At 35.9% G+C, this 20,323-nt stretch overlaps 1 protein-coding gene across 4 annotated transcripts in view; it reads right to left on the bottom strand.

Moving 5' to 3' along the window:
* The window catches only part of GALK2 (galactokinase 2), a 210,383-nt gene extending 192,798 nt beyond the window's left edge, over nucleotides 1–17,585 (bottom strand). The window contains exons 1-2 of one of the 4 annotated variants that reach the window (XM_001369845.4): nucleotides 16,999–17,585; nucleotides 9,013–9,101 (exon numbers count right to left, since the gene is read on the bottom strand). In XM_001369845.4, the coding sequence (XP_001369882.1) occupies nucleotides 9,013–9,101; nucleotides 16,999–17,051 (142 nt within the window). In that variant the 5' untranslated portion in view covers nucleotides 17,052–17,585. Of the gene's footprint in view, nucleotides 1–9,012; nucleotides 9,102–16,385; nucleotides 16,923–16,998 lie in introns of those variants that run through there. The other 3 variants (XM_007479936.3, XM_056810173.1, XM_007479935.3) reach the window with 3 other exon arrangements.
* Between the last annotated feature and the right edge of the window lie 2,738 nt (nucleotides 17,586–20,323).

Here is a 20,323-nt window from a genome sequence, read left to right as displayed (position 1 = left end):
CAATACACACACAACTAGAGCTAAAAAAAGAGGTCAATACTAAAAGAAATTGGAAAAGAAAAAAAGGGGGTAAATTTATATGTCACAAAGAAGTTCATGAAGGGAGGGGGGAGAGCATCAGTACAATGGAAGTGTAAAGAGGTTGGAGATAGGACATATTCAACTCTTACATGCATTGAAATTGACTCAAAGAGGGAAAAACAATCAAATACATTGGGGCAGAGAATTGATTTGCACCCTATAGGGAAGTAGAAGGTTAACAAAGAAAATAAGAGAGGAATAAGAAGGAATGGGAGTAAAAAGGAAAGTAAAATAAGGATGGGAATTAGGGGGACTGATTAAAAACAAAACATCGGTGTAGAAGGAAAAATGAAAGAAGAAAAGGCAGGAATAGGAGTGGAAATCAAAATGCTGGGAAATACACAGCTGGTAATTATAACTCTGAATGTGAATGGAATGAACTCACCCATAAAATGCAAGAGGATAACAGAGTAGATTAGAAACCAAAACCCTACAATATACTGTCTACAAGAAACACATGTGAGGAAGGTAGACACACATACGGTAAAAGTAAGATGATGGAGCCAAATCTATTGAACATCAACTGATAAAAAGAAGGCAGGAGTAGCAATCAGGATATCTGACAAAGCTAAAGTAAAAATAGATCTAGTTAAAAGAGATAGGGAAGGTAATTACATCCTGATAAACGGCAGTATAGACAATGAGGAAATATCTGTACTCAACATGTATGCAACAAATGGCCTAGCATCCAAATTTCTAAAGGAGAAACTAGAGGAGCTCAAGGACGAAATAGAAAGAAAAACTATACTAGTGTAAGATCTGAACCTTCCCCTATCAAAACTAGATAAATCAAACCAAAAAATAAATAAGAAAAAGGTAAGAGAAGTGAATGAAATCTTGGAAAAAATAGAGCTAGTAGATATGTGGAAAAAATAAATAGGGACAAAAAAGGAATATACCTTCTTTTCAGCAGCACATGGTACATTCACAAAGATTGACTATGTACTAGGGCATGCAATACAAAAACATTGCAATCAAGTGCAAAAGAGGAGAAATAATAAATGCAACCTTCTCAGATCACAATACAATGAAAATAATAATTAGTAAAAGTATGTGGAGAGGCAAATCAAAAATAATTGGAAATTAAACAATATGATTCTCCAAAATCAGTTAAAGAACAAATCATAGAAACAATTAATAATAATTTCATCACAGAAAATTATAATGATGAGACATCCTTTCAAAATCTATGGAATGCAGCCAAGGCAGTACTCAAGGTGAAATTTATATTCTTGAGTTCATATATTAACAAATTAGAGAGGGAAGAGGTCAATGAATTAGGCATGCAAATTAAAAAACTAGAAAGTGAATAAATTAAATATCCTCAGATGAAGACTAAATTAGAGATCTTAAAAATCAAAAGAGAAATTAATAAAATTGAAAATCAAAGAACTGTTAATTTAATAAATAAGACTAGAAGCTGATTCCTTTAAAAAAATACAAATAAAATAGACAAAGTACTTGTCAACCTAATTTAAAAAAGGAAAGAAAAAAACAAAACTGACAGTATCCAAGATGAAAAGGGAGACCTCACCTCTAATAAAGAGGAAATTAAGGCAATCATTAAAAACTATTATGCCCAATTATATGGAAATCTAGTCTAGATGATATGGATAAATATTTACAAAAATGTAAATTTCCTAGACTAACAGAGGAAGAAATAGACTACCTATACAACCCCATATCAGAAAAAGAAATTGAACCAGCCATCAAAGAGCTACCTAAGAAAAAATCCCCAGGTCCAGATGGATTCACAAATGAATTCTATTAAACATTCAAAGTACAACTAATCCCAATATTGTACAAACTATTTGAAAGAATAAGCAAAGAAGGAGTTCTACCAAATTCCTTTTACGACACAAATATGGTATTGATTCCAAAGCCAGGCAGGTCAAAAACAGAGAAAGAAAACTATAGACCAATCTCCTTAATGAATATAGATGCAAAAATCTTAAATAGGATACTAGCAAAAAGATTCCAGCAAGTGATCACGGGGGTACTATGACCAGGTAGGATTCATACCAGGAATGCAAGGATGATTCAATATTAGGAAAACCATCCACATAACTGACCATATTAAGCAAACCAACAAAAATCACATGATTATCTCAATAGATGCAGAAAAAGCTTTTGACAAAATACAAAACTCATTCCTATTGAAAACACTAGAAAGCATTGGAATAGAAGGGCCCTTCCTAAAAATAATAAACAGTATATATATCTAAAACCATCAGCAACCGTCATCTACAATGGGAATAAACTAGAAGCCTTCCCAATAAGATCAGGAGTGAAACAAGGATGCCCATTATCACCTCTATTATTTAACATTGTACTAGAAACACTAGCTGTAGCAATTAGAGAAGAAAAAAAATTGAAGGTATTAAAATAAGCAATAAGGAGACCAAGCTATCACTCTTTGCAGATGATATGATGGTCTACTTAAAGAATCCTAGAGAATCAACCAAAAAGCTAGTTGAAATAATCAACAACTTTAGCAAAGTTCCAGGATACAACCCCACATAAGTCATCAGCATTTCTATATATCTCCAACACATCCAGCAGCAAGAATTGAAAAGAGAAATTCCATTTAAAATCACCCTAGACAATATAAAATACTTGGGAATCTGTCTGCCGAGACAAACACAGGAACTATATGAATACAACTACAAAACACTCTCCACACAATTAAAACTAGATCTAAACAATTGGAAAAACATTGATTGCTCATAGGTAGGATCAGTTAACATAATAAAAATGACAATCCTACCCAAACTAATTTACTTATTTACTGCCATACACAATGAACTGTCAAAAAACTTTACTGAATTAGAAAAAAAAAACATAACAAATTTCATTTGAAAGAACAAAAGATCAAGGATATTTAGGGAAATAATGAAAAAAAAATGCGATGGAAGGTGGTCTTGCAGTCCCAGATCTCAATCTATCAAGCAACAGTCACCAAAACAATATGGTACTGGCTAAGAGACAGAAAGGAGGATCAGTGGAATAGACTTAGAGAAAGTGACCTCAGTAAGACAGTCTATGATAAACCCAGAGATCCCAGTTTTTGGAAGCAAAATTCATTATTTGGTAAAAACTGCTGGGAAAATAGGAAGACAGTATGGGAGAGATTAGGTTTGGATCAACATCTCACAGCCTACACCAAGATAAACTCAGAATGGGTGAATGACCTGAATATAAAGAAGGAAACTATAAGCAAATGAGGCGAACACAGAATAGTATACTTGTCAGATCTTTGGGGAAGGAAAGACTTTAAAACCAAGCAAGAGCTAGAAAAAAACCACAATATGTAAAATCAATAATTTTGATTACATCAAATTAAAAAGGTTTTGTACAAACAAAACTAATGCATCCAAAATTAGAAGGGAAGCAACCAAATGGGAAACAATCTTCATTACAAAAACCTCTGACAAAGGTCTAATTACTCAAATTTATAAAGAACTAAACCAATTGTACAAAAAATCAAGCCATTCTCCAATTGATAAATGGGCAAGGGACATGAATAAGCAATTTTCAGTTAAAGAAATCAAAACTAGAAAAGTTTTCTAAATCTCTTATAATCAGAGAAATGCAAATCAAAACAACTCTGAGGTATCATCTCACACCTAGCAGATTGGCTACCATGACAGCAAAAGAAAATAATGAATGCTGGAGGGGATGTGGCAAAGTAGGGACATTAATTCATTGCTGGTGGAGTTGTGAACTGATCCAACCATTCTGGAGGGCAATTTAGAACTATACCCAAAGGGCGCTAAAAGACTGTCTGCCCTTTGATCCAGCCATAGCACTGCTGGGTTTGTACCCCAAAGAGATAATAAGGAAAAAGACATGTACAAAAACATTCATAGCTGTGCTCTTTGTGGTAGCAAAAAATTGCAAAATGAGGGGATGCCCTTCTATTGGGGAATGGCTGAACAAACTGTGGTATATGTTGGTGATGGAATACTATTGTGCTCAAAGGAATAATAAAGTGGAGGAATTCCATGGAGACTGGAATGACCTCCAGGAATTGATGCAGAGCAAAAGGAGCAGAACCAAGAGAACAATGTACACAGAGACTGATACACTGTGGTACAATTGAATGTAATGGACTTCTCTATTAGTGGCAATGCAGTGATCCTGAACCACTCAGAGGGATCTATGAGAAAGAACACTATCCACATTCAGAGGAAAAACTGTGGGAGTAAAAACACTGAAGAAAAACAACTGCTTGATTACACAGCTCGAGGGGATATGGTTGGGGATGTAGACTCTAAATGAACATCCTAATGCAAACACCAACAACATGGAAATAAGTTTTGATCAAGGACACATGTAATAATACCCAAATTGCGCGTCAGGTATGGGAAGGGTGGAAGGAGGGGAAGGAGGGAAATAATATGATTCTTGTAACCAAGAAATAATGTTCAAAATTGACTAAATTAATTTAAATTAAACAAAAAAAAATGTCCAAATTGGCCTAATTTCTCATATCCATAGGCATGACTTTCTACCCCAAGATGATTTCAGGTAACATTTATAGTAATCTTGAATAAGGAAAAGGTAATTTAAAATATAGTCAAACTACACTATAAAACAATAATTATCAAAACAATCTGGCACTGGCTAAAAAACTGAGTGGTGTATCAATGGAATAGATTAGGTAAATGACAGTTAATGTCCATAGCAACTTAGTGTTCAATAAATCCAAAGATCCAAGGTTTCAGAGAAAGAATTCACTATTTGACAAAAACTGCTTAGAAAACTGGAAAGCAGTAGAGACTAGGCATGGACCAACATTTCACACAGTACACCAGGATAAAATCAAAATGGATACTTGATCTAGAAATAAAGGATACCATAAACAAATGAGAGGAACATGGAAAAGTTTATCTGTCAGATTAATAGATAAGGGAAAAATTTATGACCAAAGAAGACATAGAGAATATTATGAAAAAATGAAATAGGTAAATTTGATTATATTAAATTTTAAATGCTTTATACAAATAAAACTAATGCACCAAGATTAGAAGGAAAACAATAATTTTTGAGAAAAATTTTATGGCAACTAAGTCTAATTTGTAAGAATATAAAGCATTCCTGAATTGAAAAATGGTCAAAGGAAATGAAAGGGCAGTTCACAGAGAAATTTAAATTATCCATAATCATATTTTTAAATGCCCCAAATCACAAATGACTAGAGAAATGCAAATCTGAGATACCACCTCACATTTACTAGGCTACTTTACATGACCCAAAAGGAAAATGATAAATATTGGAGAGAATGTGAGAAAATTGGGACACTAATACCTCTACTTGTGTAACTTTGAACGGACAACTATTCAGGAGAGCAATATGGAACCAGGCTCAAAGGGTCACAAAACTATGCATACCCTTTGACCCAGAAATAACACTACTGGATCTGTATCCCAAAGAGATCAGAGATAAGGGAAAAGAACCTACTTATAACAAAATACTTTCAGCGCTTTTTTTGTAGTGACAAAGAATTAGAAACTGAGGGGTTGTTGGAAAACAGATCAATAAGTTGTGGTACTGTGCCATAAGGAATGATAAACAGGATGAGTTCAAAAAAACCTGGAAAGATTTATATGAACTGATGCAAAGTGAAGTGAATAGAACCAGGAGAACAATATATATGGTGACAGAAAATATTATTCAGGGATCAACTGTGAAGGACTAAACCATTATCAGCTAAGCAAGTCTCCAAGATAACATCAAAGGACTCAAGCTACCCACAGCCAAAGAAGAAACTATTAAAGTATGACTACAGAGCAAAGCATGCCATTTTCCTCCAGGAATTATATTTCCTTCAGGAATATTTTTTTCCAGGAGATTTCTATATATGTGTCTTCTATCATGACATGAGTAATATGGAAACATGTATTACATGAAAGCATGGATACAATATTAATATATAATATGATGTATATAAATATTAAACTCTTCACTACGTAGAGCAGGGCAGAAAAGAAGAAAATGTGAATTTTAAAATGTCAAAAAAAATTGTCAAAATTTGTCTCTCCGTGTACTTGGGGGAAAAAATTTAAATATTGCGGGGGAAAAAAATGTGTTAAAATTCTGAAAATAATTGAGAATTCCTTATAGAAAATTTCCCTAGAGGAATACAGGGTCTCCTATCAGACTTTTATATCAATTCTTCTTCTTCCTTCCTCTAGAAGTAAACCAATGACATCATGAGGGCAATATCTTGAGTTGATCTTGAATTAGATTTTAGTGAGGCAGAATTGCACAAAGTCAACAGCCTTACTCTCTTCTAGAGTCATTAAAGTCCAGTGGCAAGACAAAAGTCAAGATAACTCCCAATGGCCCAAGATTCAGTGAATGACCTTGGGTCTTTTCTGTCTGACAAACTCTAACTGCTCAATGGTAAAGTCTTTTGTTGCCTTCATGGCCACTAGAACAAATTGTTTTCACCCACCCAGTGTGCCAGGAATGTTTTCTCATACTTGAGGCCAACCCTGCCCAACTCAAAGACCAGTTTGAGACCTATAAGTTATCCTCAACCTAATCTAAACTGTCTGTCAAGGTAGTTTTCTCAAGATATAGCTGCTGTGCATGCTATAAGAAATGACAAGCAAGATGGTTTTAGAAAAACCTTGGAAATACTTATATGAATTCAGGCAAAATAAGGTTAACAGAACCAGGAGAATATTGTACACAGTAACAGCAATATTATAAGGATGGATGAACTGTAAAAGATTTAGCTATTGTGAACAAGACAATGGCTTAATACAATTCTAAAAGACTCATGAAGAAAAATGCTATTCATCTCCAGAGAACTGATAAACCAGTGATGGTGAACCTATGGCACGGGGGCCAAAGACAGTATGCAGAACACTCTCAGTGGGCACCTATGTTGCCTTCCCACCCCCTCCACCCAAAGTTCATTGCTAGAAAGGCAGAGGGACTCAAGCGGAGCTGTTCCCCTCCCCCTCTCCACCATGCCTGATGCCATTTTTCACATTCCCTGCCCTTCTGCCCAGAAGCCCAATGGGAGCACACAGGGGGTAGGTGGGCACTGTGCTACTAAATTCTGGGGATACAAAAAGAGGTGAAAGAGAGTCCTTGACCTCAAGAAGCTTGCATTCTAATGAAGGAAACAACACACAAACAAATATACACAAAACAAGCCATATAAAAGATAAATAGGGTATAATTAACAGAGGGAAAGCTCTAAAATTAAGAAGGCCTGGAGAAAACTTTCCAGTAAAAGGTGGAATTTTAGTTGGTATTTAAAAGAAAGTCAGGGAGGTTAATAATCAGAATGGTGGAGTGTTCCAGGCATGGGAGGCGGCTAGAGACAATGTCTAAAGCCAAGATTTGCAATATCTTATTCAAAGAATAGCCAGGATGGTTGACTGGCTATCACTGTATCAAAGAATAAATGTCAGAAGTAAGTTGTAAGATTGGAAAGGTAGGATGAAGGCTAGGTTATGAAGGGCTTTGAATGCCAAATAGAATATTTTGTATTTGATCCTGTAGGCAACAGAAGCCTCTTGAATTCTTTGAGTAGGAGAATGACAGGATCAGATCTGCATTTTAGGAAAACTACTGTAGTGGCTGAATGGAAGATGCATTGGAATCAGGAGAGACCCACCAGTAGACCAATGAAATAATTCAGACATGAAGTGATGAGGGCCTGTACCAGAATGGCGACAGTATCAGAGGAGAAAAGGAGGAAATATTTGAATGGTGTTGCAAAGATGAAAGCAATAGGCCTTAGCAATAGCTTAGATATGGGAGATATTGTATGAAAGACAGTAAGGAGTCCAGGATGACCAGATGAGAATCTCAGTTACAAGTCTGAGGAACTGAAAGAACAGTATTGCCCCACAGTAATAAGGAAAGTAGGAAGGTTTAAGAGGAAAGATAATGAGTTCTACTTTGGACATGTTGAATTTAATGTATCTAGTAGATAGTATCTATCTACTAGACATCTAGTCTGAGATGTATGAAACAATTGGAGGTGAAAGGTTAGAGGTCAACAGAGATACTGGGACAGGAAAGGTAGATTTGAGAATCATCATCATAGAGACAATAATTAAATCCATGGGAGCTATAAACCCTGAAGGGTTGGGCTTAGATAGCCAACTGAAAGCCTCTCTAACTTTATGTCTATGAGTTACCTCCTTTTTTCTGAGAAAAATCACCTTAATGCTAATACAGAGTAAGAATTATTCAGCCACCTATCCTCAATAGGGCTGGAAAATGTATATAGTAAACTCTTGTTAAAAGAGGCCTGTCTTTAGATTGCCAGAAGGAAGATGGTCAAAGACATCTAGATTATAACCCATGTAAAAAAATAAATAAAATGAAATTATTGATTCATATAACTTTACAAGTAGTCTCCTAGGCAAAGGTATGCTCAAACTGGCTCTAAAGAGTCAGCTGTTAGATTTTCAGTATGTGCATTTGCACTTTAGAAATCAACAGACTCTACAAATTAGGACTTGACTTATTGTTTTGTGCGGGGTACAGGTGGAGGGAGCCAGTTGTTAAACACCAGAACACTATTGCTCCTGATCTAATGAATGACTTTATAATTTTATCTAAATTACTTACTAAGGACTATAGATTTAGAGTACAGCATAGAGAAAATTTCTAAGTCATGTCAACTCCATAAAAGCATTTCTTTCAGATTATTCTGCATAAACAAACACATAAAAGAAGGAATGAACAGACAAACTGAGTCTCAAACATGTGTTTGAGAAGTGAGCCCTGGGGGAAGCTTAAGCAATTCCACAACCATATAAGCATTTCATAAAATCTGTTTCTTCAATCCTCTTTCCTCAAGGAAAAAATAGAGAGTAAAATATTAACAAGGAAATTTAGAATTTTCCAGTTTTGTATTTTAGAGCAAAAAAATTAAAAGCACAAATTTCTAAGTACCTATTAAATTGACTCGTCCTGGTGCCCGAACATAAAACTCAGGAATGGATCCAAACTTGGAAACAAACATCTCCTTCATCTTTAGCAGTCTAAAAGGCAAAATGAAATTTCTCAGAATATTTTTTAACATACAATTCTAAGGATAAAAAAGGATGTATATTTCAGTTCCTAACTAGCATCACTGTACTATAATACAATGGGAAAAATACTGTTCTTAGAACCAGAAGACCAAAATTCAAATCTAGGTTCCAGTACTTATTAGGTGTAATTACTGGAAATATCATTTTGATCTCTCTGGATCTTAGTTTCCTCATTTGTAAAATAAGGATAATGACACTTAAATTACCTATATCAGAAATTTTTTTGGAAGGGAATACTTTATTGACATTAAAGCACTCAAAAATGTTATTATTAGTGATTCTTTCCTTGAAATAGAAAGGCATTATCTTCCTGTTATGAATCAACCAAAATTTACTTGGAGTTTTCTTTCCCAAAGTCACACGAAAGCATATATGAACTATTTTCAAAACAAAAAATTGCAGTAAATATCCATCAGTCATTTCCAATAAATAAGAAATTAAATGGGTAACCTCAAAATGATTATTGTTGTCAAAACATGTCTGCAATTCATGGAATATCCCAATCTCAAAAGAATTAAAGTTATGAATAATCTAAAACATCCTTTGGGCTGCAACATGATATCAATGAAGATTTGCTCTTAAGATATGATGTAAAAGATCTCATCTAAGTTTGATAAAAATTGTTAGAAAGGGATATTGAAAATGCATTGGATGACACATATAAAACCCAGTGGAATTGCTCATTGGCTATGGGAGGGGGGTAAGAGAAGGAGAGGGAAAGAACATGAATCATGTAACCATGGAAAAATATTCTAAATTAATTAAATAAACTTAAAAAATGCATTAGAGATTATTTAAGATACAAGGCAAAAGAGAAAGCCAATTGTAGCTTTCTACAAAATACTTTTCTTTTTTAAATAGCAGAAAAATATTAACCACATTTGTTAATTTCCTTGATATTATGATATTTTGATAAATCTATGATTTTCACTGATATTTGTGTTTTCTCTCAATGAAGAATGCAATCTTCTATATCTTCTCATCTGGGATGATTTCTGTTTATATCTGTCCATAAATCCTCTGAAGATCCACTCACTTAGAGGAAACTCATTTCTTCTTATTTCAGTATCGTGGGAGTTACCAATATACTGAACAACATCTTGTGAAGATAGGATTAACTCTCCCCCTTGTCTATTTTTAGCTAATCAAATCAAGAACTTAAAGTACCCCTGCTTACCATTAAGTGGTAATCAAAAACTTAAAGTACCCCTGCTTACCTCATACTTAATGGTAAATTAATTGGTAATTTAATTAATTTAATTAAATGGTAAAGTAAGACTAATCTACCCAATTATAAATCATTCAACATAACTAGCTTATACCTCTAAAGATCTTCTAGCTAAAGGTGCATACAATATTGCACTTCCTTGAAGAAACTACAATAATTGGTGATAAGAGGGAAATAGAAGAAAGAGGGCAAAATCAATATTTGCAAGGCACATTGACAGAAAACCAACTGGGGGAAATCCCCTTTGGCATAAGAGTTTATGTTCAGAATAAATGTGTTCAATCCCCTTCAGTTCAATCAGTTACATCCCAAAGTTCATTCTGGATCTTCTGATGCAGTGAAGTTTTCTTTATGATATTTTCTCCAAACAGTTCACTTTCTTGATCTGAGAAGTTAACAAGCTCCTTTTCCTGAAATTTCTCTCAAAATTTTTAAATCTTGAATTTTATGAAAATTATACAATCTCATCTTTCATTTTAAATTTGTGACCATTCCATTTCCTTTCTCAAAACTAGATTTATTTATTTTCCCACTACAATTAAATGTTGCAAACCTTCATTTTATCTTTGTTGCTTCTTTCTTACTTATCCATCATGTGAAAGTGGTATAAAGGAAAGGGCTGAATTTGGAATGAGAAGGCTGGTATTGGAATCCAAACTTTGATACTTACTACTTGGGTGACCTTGAATAACTTAGCCTCTCTGGGGCACAATTTCCTCATCTGTAAAATGAAGGAGTTAGATACTAGAGAAGTTCCCTTAGTAAGTATAAGGACCCTTCAAGTTCTAAATTGATAATCTAATATTTGCTCAATCACAAAGTTGTGTGCATTCTGTTTCTATATCTTCACACGTTTTATTCCTATTAGCACTACCTTGTAAAGGCTCTTCCTATCATCAGTCTGATCTTTCTCATCTCCATTCCATCCTTCAAATCCCTGAAAGATTAGATTTCCTTATGCTTAAATTTGGTTATGTCATCCATTTACTCAAAAACATTCACTGACTTCCTATTATCTGCCAATTAATGTTCACAATCATTTTCCTGGCATTCCAGGTACTCCATAATTCAGCAGAACCTAAGGATGTTTTACCTGAAGAAGAGAAGACTTCATTAAGAGTGGGACTGTCATGTAGAAGAGAGTTAATAAAACCTAATGCTTCTTGACCTTCAAGGCCAGAACTTGAACCAATAAGTTAGAAGTTACATTTCTCTGAAATCTGTCTCCTTAGAAGAACTTCCTATGAATAAATGAAATGATTAATCTTGAGAGATAGAAAGTTCCACTTATCAAAACCAATCTTCCAAGGGAAGCTGGATGATGATGATTGATTTATTGATTGAGAGAAGAAATATTGATGTAAGTTATAGTTGTACAAAATGAACTCTGAAGATCCAACTATATCATTCTAAGATTCAATTTTGTTTTACTTCTCTTTTATTCAGTTCTATTTATTCAGAGTGTTTCTGCTCCTATAACTCTCCAATAATACACAATATTTCATGATTATAATTTGAGAAGTAGTTACACTTCTATTGTTCTGCACTGGTCACTGAGAATACTCTAGCCTTTAAAATATGCTGCCATTCAATGTGCCAAAAAAAGCAGTCTAATGACCTCAGGGCTCTTTCAGTATGAAAAGGGTTCTCACAAAGGTCCCACTGTTCAGGAGGAATTTGTCAGTGTAACTCTTAGAAACAAACTGTAGACTGTGGAGCTCTGAGTGCTCTTTTAACTTAAGATTTGCTTGATTGCAGTGCTAATGACTGAGCTTGGGGAACCAAATAAATAGTATTAACTACATTGGAATGAGCATGGATTTCAATCTTTGGGCATAATGGAAAAACTGCCCCAGGTACATCTTGCTGATCTATAAGGTCCCTGAACTGAGTAAGAGATAAGGTAACTATGGCAAGATGTGACCATGACCAAAGACAGGTCATCTAATCTTTGCTTCAATTTTCCTTCAAAATCAGGCAAACCAATACTTACATCTCATAGGACTATTAGAGAGCTTTGTTTGAAAAAAAAAAAGTTATTTTTCAAGGGTCCTGGAGAAGGGTACATCAGAGTAAATAAAATTCTGTGTCCTTGTTCTTTTTTAAGCGCTTTGTCAGTTTATAAAATTTTGCTCTCATTCTGTAAGCAGACTTCATAGTTATGTATATTTGTGTTCCTTATATAGCAATTTGTCTCTCTTTTAAACAGCCAGTGTATTTTCAAATTAAAGATGGGCCTTGGCCAAAGTGAGATGTTCCATTTAGGGGCACACTAGAAAAAAAATAACGTTAACCCATTTGATTGTTAAATTTCATTTTTTCTTTGTTTCTCTAGCACTTATCCTGTCTAAAACATGACAAACAATGATACTTACAATAACACAACAATAATAGTTAACATTTATAAAGAGATATGTTCCTGGTGCTGTTAAGCTCTCAAAATTATTCTTACAACAACCCTAAGAGGTTGGTGCTATTATTCTCTCTATCTTACTGATGAGGAAACTTAGGCAAACAAAGGTTAAGTAGCTTTCCCAGGATACATAGCTAGTTAATTGTCTGTGGTCATATTTGAACTCAGGTCTTCTTGACATCAGATCTGATACTCTATTTTACCACCTACCTACAAAATAATAATGAATGCCACGTTTAAGCATGTGGCCACAGACATGTATATGTATACATAGATATGTATCACTGGAAAACTGTGAATATGTTTAAGGAAGAAAAGCTAAGAAATTACTATATCATTTTTCAGTAATGTGTATTACTTACATCTATCATATCCATTTTTCTCTAAAAAGTGAAAATACCATAGAATTCTTAGAAGTATTTCACACATGCTAAACGTGTCCATTATGTTCCACTTAATTTTAAAAAACATTATTAAGCATTTATGTCCAAAGCAGAGACTTCTTTAAAAAAAAGATCCACTGGGGCAGCTAGAGAACCAGACCTGGAGATAGGAGGGCCTAGATTCAAATCTAGATTATTTCCTAGCTATATGATCTTAGGCAAGTCCCTTAACCTCAGTTTCATAGCCCTTAGGAACCCATACATATTATTGATTCTAAGATGGAAGATGAGGTGCTTGGTTTTTTTTAAAAGATCTAATATTTCCAGAAAGTTGATCATAATGGATAAAATGCTTGACTTGTATTCAAAAAGTCCCGGATTTATGTCCTGCCTCTAACATATACTGGTTCCAGAACTCAAGAGTGTCAGCCAAAACCAGATTAAAATGTATTAGTGGGGCAGGTAGGTAACAAAGTGGATAGATCACCAGACCTGGAATCAGGAGGACCTGGGGTCAAATCTGGCCTCAGACACTTCCTAGGTATATGACCCTGAACAAGTCACTTAATCCCAAATGCATAGTCCTTACCACTCTTCTGCCGGAGTATCAATTCTAAGAAAGAAAGTGTGGGGTTTTTCTTTAAATATAATTGAGAAATGTTTAATAAAATAAAAATACAGATGAAAATTTAATTTGTGGATTTCAAAGATGATATGCAGCCCCTAAGAATCTATTCTATTTGCCACTGACACTGTGGGAAAAATGGACAAAATTACCCTTTCTAGATGAAGCCCAGAGACTAACTTCAAAAAATTTCCTGAGGTTGACAGTTTCCCTTGCTTTAATATCCCTTATTAACTCCCCAGGTATTGCACCAGGAACTTCCCTACATATTGGGGTAACACAGAGACTCCCTCCTCCATAGCCTTGCTTCAATTCATATCAACTTCACCTGGTTCTGCATCATCCATTTTGCTGTAAGTGATCCCCCAAAAACTACAAGACCAGCTGCAGCAGTTAAGTAGCCTTCCATGCTTCATTTTCACTTTTCACTGATACAGACTTAGCATCTAAAGGTTGAAAATGCCAATATCCTGGTAAAGTTCTCCTGGTATGTGCAGATTTCCCTAATTTAGTGAAGTTAGCTATACTCAGAGGATAACTTCCTTATTGGTCTCCTGTCACTAAAAATACATTCTTCTCCAACACGTACATTTTTGTATAATCACCTATGTTTAATGAACAGCCATCTTTCTTTTCTGTATCATATAAAGATACATCAAATAATGTTTAGCTTATAAATGCTCCCCTAAAATATGTATAAAAGGAATTTCTTGAAAATATTCTCCAACTTGCTATCTCCTTGATTTACTCCTTTGATTCCAAGATGGAAGAGCGGTAAGGGCTAGGCAATGTGGGTCAAGTGACATTTGAACCTAGGACCTCCCATCTCTAGGTCTGGCTCTCAATCCACTGGGCTGCCCAGCTACCCCCTCCTTGATTTACTCTTAAGTGTCCTAACTGCTCTCATTCAATCCCAATCTCAAGAACCCAGATTAATGAGGACTGACCCTTTTGGGCCCCACAAAAAGTTCCAATACAACATCACTGACAACCTATCAATGCCACTAAAGAATTCTCTAAGAGAATAGATTATGGAATAGTTGCTAGTCTGCACTGTTAGAAAGAGTTGCCTTTATTACGAAATCCTTAGTAATAAAAAACCCCTTCACAGGTATGAGTGATTAGCTAGCTTCTCTCCACCACATCCAGCTGAGTATATGGATTTTCCCCAAATTTCCCAAAATAGGGAACCAGAGATTTCAAACTCTTAAATTTCATAGTTCTTGAAGAACCAAGAATCATTATCTACTGCAAAGTCATCAAAGATACTGAGCATCCCATATTTATCTTTCCCCCACTAGAGGTGAGTTAGATAGCCCTGCCCTTCTCAAGAAATCAGTTCCATCCTTGTTCCTCTTTTGCTAATCAAAGAAAATAAGGACATTGCCTTCTCCAAAAGATAAGTGTCGACCAGGAGCCACTACAAGATTAAACAGATAAAATTTCTCTCCTTCTTTCCTAACAAAAGCAGAAAATACTCAGAGTTTCCAACATCAACAACATGCATCTTTTTCATTGGAAATATCAAAGTGATTCACTTGTTTCCTCTTGCTTTCCAGAGGTTGGTTTGTCAATTTCAAGACAGAGATTTTGGAATGGACAAAAGTCCACAAAAACATTTCTACAGTGCTTTAAAACATATAGAATGTTGAACTTAAATCATAAACACTGAGCTCAAATCCTACCTCTCACATTTAGCTCTTTGGCCATGGGCAAGGCATTTGAAACTTTTCTTCTGAGACTATAGGGCACTGTTAAATGAAATCTGTTAAATGAAAACAGTACTTGTTGCACCTATTTCACAAGGTTGTAGTGAAACTAAAATGAAATAATTTTTTGCAAATTTTAAAGCACTATAAAAAAATTAAAGCACTTGATGTTCTTCACAATATCTCTATGAGACCAGTTTAAGTATTAATTTTCCCTTTTTACAGATGAAGACAAAGAGGCTCAGAAAGTTTCCATTCTTTGTTTTTAGACACAAAGCTAGTGAATATCAGACCAGCATTTGAATCCTAGTTTTCTGCATAACTTTAGCATTCTCTCTACTTTACCATTCACAGATGCACAGAAAGGAGAATTGGGGCACCTCAACATGAGTTTGAGTCAGACAAAGAAGAATGATACACTACAAACTTTATAGCAGCAGCACTTTGAACAATTGCTTGGCTTATAAATTGACCAATTTTTCTATACTTACAAAAAAAATCAGTTCCAAGAAATGAAACTGACTAATAGAATACATGACTAGATGATCTAATTAAACTAAATGTTCTCCTTAAAAGCAAAAACTCTTACTCATTTATCCTTACAATCAACAGCTAATTTCTATACCATATCCTCAATGTCTTTTATATAAATGTCCTCCCTTGGCACCATGAAACTGCCCACAATGACCCATTTAGACTGTAATTAGGCTGTCATTAGGCAGAAACTGAAATCTCAGGAGACCACTAATTCCTAAAACACTTTTTGTGATGAAAATAGAAGAGATTCAGAAAGTCACCCAGTGCCCCACCAGGACATGGTAGTGAAATGATACTTGTATTAGATACTCAATATTTCAGATGATCCAGTCACCAACCTAGATCACCACATTTCCAGTCTTCAGTATATAATCCTTCCGAATTGTTAGGACCAACAATCAGAAAACTTCTGAAATGAAACTGGTTCTTAAATGACAGACACTGAATTCGACCTTGGGGCCTGCTGGAAATCACTTCTGGTTGGTAGAATTTGTCCTTAGCTGCCACAGCCTTCAAGAACCCAGGATAATGTCACTTCACAATAAAGCAGTTGAATTGGGCTTTAGAGAAGAGTATTTTGGCATTCTTCCTAAAAGTGGGGAGGGAGTAACAACTTCAGGTGGAACAGGCCTGCTCCCAGTTCACATACCAAAAAGGAAAAAAGGAGGGACGGAATAACAGAGAAAATCAGTGCTTCTGCTTCAGGGCACAAACTCTCCCCCTCCCCCCATCTATTTTGCCTCTGGTATGCAAGGAAAAGAGGAGTGAGAGGATACATTGCGGTTTTGTCATCTGGCAGAACAGGGAAACCTTTAATTATTCTACAAGGTCCTGACAGAGAGCAAATGCAGCAGTCACGAAGGAGAGAGAGCCTGGGCAGGGGCGTGACCCCGAGACACAGTAAAAGGGCCAGAGGCTGGAGACCAGAGCACAAGACCTCCATTCTCCCACCTGGGATGCTCTGCCACCTGGATCAGACGAATGCTGGGACCTTCCGCGGCCATCGTCTTGCCTCTTCTCTTCAGCGCCTTCCACTAACAACGCAGGATCCCAAGAAAATCATGGGGCAGACAGCAGCTGCAAAAGCCTCTTTCTTCCGGGTACTACATGCAGTAGTACCTCGCGGAAGTCCGGCTATTTGGAGTGGGCTAGTTCTGCCAGCTTGCAGCTCCTCCCTTGACCCCTCCTCCAGAGGCTTCCCTCAGCCCCCGGCGGTCCAGGTACTCGGCCGACGTTTGCCTCGCGGGAGTCTTGGCGTGAAGCACTCCGGGAGCAGACGAAATGCTTTCCCCCAGCACCCCCCCCCCCCAAGTCTGAATACAATTATCACCTTGGACCACCCCTCCACGGCAAAACCACCCACCTCTGGCCCTTAGAGTCTAATCGGCACTGCTCCCTTCAATAACCGTTTCTATTCCAGTGAAATACTGACATAGCATATCCCGGACATTTGCAAATAAATTATTCCACTCCAGTCAACAGAAGGGCCCTCCGAGCACAAAGAAAAATTTGCGTCAAATTTTAAGGGAGGGAAATGACGTTTCGATAGTAGTTTATAGAGCGCTGTAAAGCATTAACATTTAACATTCAAAATTCAAAATTCCCCGGAAAGGAGAAAGGCCAAGGACTTAGAACACCGCCGGCCGTCCCTCATCCCGCACACACCCCGCCTTAATGAGAACGGTGGAGTTCTCTGGTTGGAGTGCTACCACTCGTGGCGTTCACAGTCATGCTTGAGTCCTATTCTCTGGTCCTATTCTGGTCCTCATGTTGGGGTTTTCTAGGCAAAGATATTGGAGATACTCCTTCTCCAGCTCATTTTACTGAGGAGGAACTGAGGCCTACGGGATGAAGTGACTTGCCCAAGGTGGGTGGGGAGGTGTCCCACCCTGACTAAGGCCAGATTTGATCTTATGAAGATGGCTTTCTGATTCCCAGGCACTGCGCCACCTAGATGCCCCTTAGAGAGTTACGGCTCAACGTTTTTTCTTTAAACCCTACTTAACTAACAGAGGTAGGACTGGAACTTGGGGCCTCTGACCCCAAATAACAATAGCTAATATTTATATAGGACTTTTAAGTCTGCAAATATTTCATTCTATTCTAATAGGTAGGTGCTACTATTGTCTCCTTTTTATATGGGGAAACTAAAGGGGACCCACCATTTTTATTATTTTTTAAATGAATCTGACAAAAATAAACATGACCATTTCCACATACAAAGAACAGAATGAGTTTTGTATATAAAACTGAATCTGTTACATACAGTATTTTTTAAAACATATATTAAATTTTAGCACAGTAATCTATTCTTGATTTCACCCTTTCCCACCATCCCAAAGAACCTACTCCCTGAATTATCACCATCCCCTTTTATATCTTCTCTTTCCAATGGTTCCTCCCTCCCAGCGTATGGAGGTCCCCTTCTCCCTATTTAGAAAAATCCTTTTCCCCTCTAGTCTGTTCCAACCTGTTCCAGCTACCTTTATTTTTTCTATTTCCTTTTAACTGAGTTTCAGAAAAAGAATAGTGCATATTCAGTGCGTCCACTTCCTGTCCATGAACCCAATCCAATAATCTGGTTTCTGACTCTACTAATTTCTTGAAGGTTAATACCAGCCATAGAATCAAGAATTCCAATAGCCTTTTCTTGTCATTCTCCTTGCCTATTTAACACTGATTTTAACTACTTTTATGATGCTGAACCCTTCACTTCTCTGACCACTCTTTCTCTGATTGTTAGCTCTTCTTATTGTACTATAAGAAATATGAGAATTTAGGGAAACATGGTAGGGTGAAGGAAGTGACTTGCTCAGAGTCGCTGAACTAAGTAATGTCTCAGACTAGATTTGAACTAAGGTCTTCCCACTTCTAAGTCCAGTACTCTGTTGCAGAGCCACTTAGGTAAAGGTCTTACTCTTCACTAGTTGCTATCTTTCAGAAAAGACAAAATATGGATTTAGGAAAATCAATTAAGCCTGGATTATTTATTAAAATTGTTTGTTGTTTTTGTTTTGGTTTGGTTTTTTGCCAAGACTCTAAAGATAAACTTTGACTTTTCAGTTCAACTCAAGTAAAATTTCTTAAATCCCTCAATTTGCAAAGACAGGATTATTTGCTAAAACTGTTATCTGTTTTGTCACCAAGGCTTTTAAGATAATCATTGACTTTTCAGTCAGACTTAGTACAACTAACATTTCTTAAATCCCTGGTGTTTTCTAAACTCTCTCCTAGTTAAATAGTAATACCTCCCTCAAGGAATTTGCATTTTAGTTTAGGAGCTAGCTTCCTACAAAAACAACCCTAGGTGCATATTGAGGCTTTTTTTTTTGGACATGTCCAATGCTGAAATCTGTTCCAAGTTTGTAACAATTTTTTTCTTTCTTTCTCAAAAGTGAATGGGTCAGAGGGGGAGAAGAGAGGAAGAGAAATGATATTCATTTATTGTAAAAACAAAATATTATAATCTAATATTTAACATTTCAAAATGGGACTGTAGAAATGATTTTCCCACCTCACAAATTCCATTTTTCAGCCAAACTATACTATTTGCTATATATAGTATTCTATCTAGTGACACATTCATTTTCCCAAGCGTAGAACACACTCCTTCCTTTTAACATTTTGAATCCTTAGCTCCCTTCATGATCCTTTCCATTATCCCTAGTTATTAGTGCTGTCACCCAGAAATATTAATTCACAAATGTTGTTTATTTGCTTATCTGTGTTTCTCCAGCCTCTCCTCCAAGTCAAATATAAAATCCTCAAGGGCAAAGATGCCTGTAATTTTTTTCCCTCTCATCTTGATATACCTTATAGAGTATCCTGCACACTGTAGGCACTTAATAAGTTGATAAGTGTTTTTTGTAATTTAACTGAAATAAATGCTATGCAAAGTCCAAGGGAAAGATTATTATGATCATTACAAAGGGAAGGAGAGAGAATTTGAACAAAGTTTGGGGCACAGGTAATCCAAGTAAAGGACAAAAAGCAGAAAAATCAACGTATCTATGAGAGGGAGGCAGGTGATCATAGTAGTGGGGTCCCAAAGCAGAATCAAAGGATTAAGTCCTGGGTAAAGCCTTAGAGATTATCTAGAATCAACTTCTTAACCTTTCAAAATGTCAAAAAACCTCTTTAGCAGCCTAATGAAGCCTATAAATCTTTTCTCAGAATGTTTTTACATATATAAAAATAGGATTTTAAAGGAGAGAAATTATTTTAAATACAATTTTTAAAACTTAAATTTCTTGGACCCCAGACTAAAATCTCCTAA

Source organism: Monodelphis domestica, chromosome 1 (genome assembly GCF_027887165.1).
Source record: "Monodelphis domestica isolate mMonDom1 chromosome 1, mMonDom1.pri, whole genome shotgun sequence".
NCBI lineage: Eukaryota > Metazoa > Chordata > Mammalia > Didelphimorphia > Didelphidae > Monodelphis > Monodelphis domestica.
Note: the sequence above shows the minus strand (reverse complement) of the source record. Positions and strands in the feature narration are given on the sequence as shown.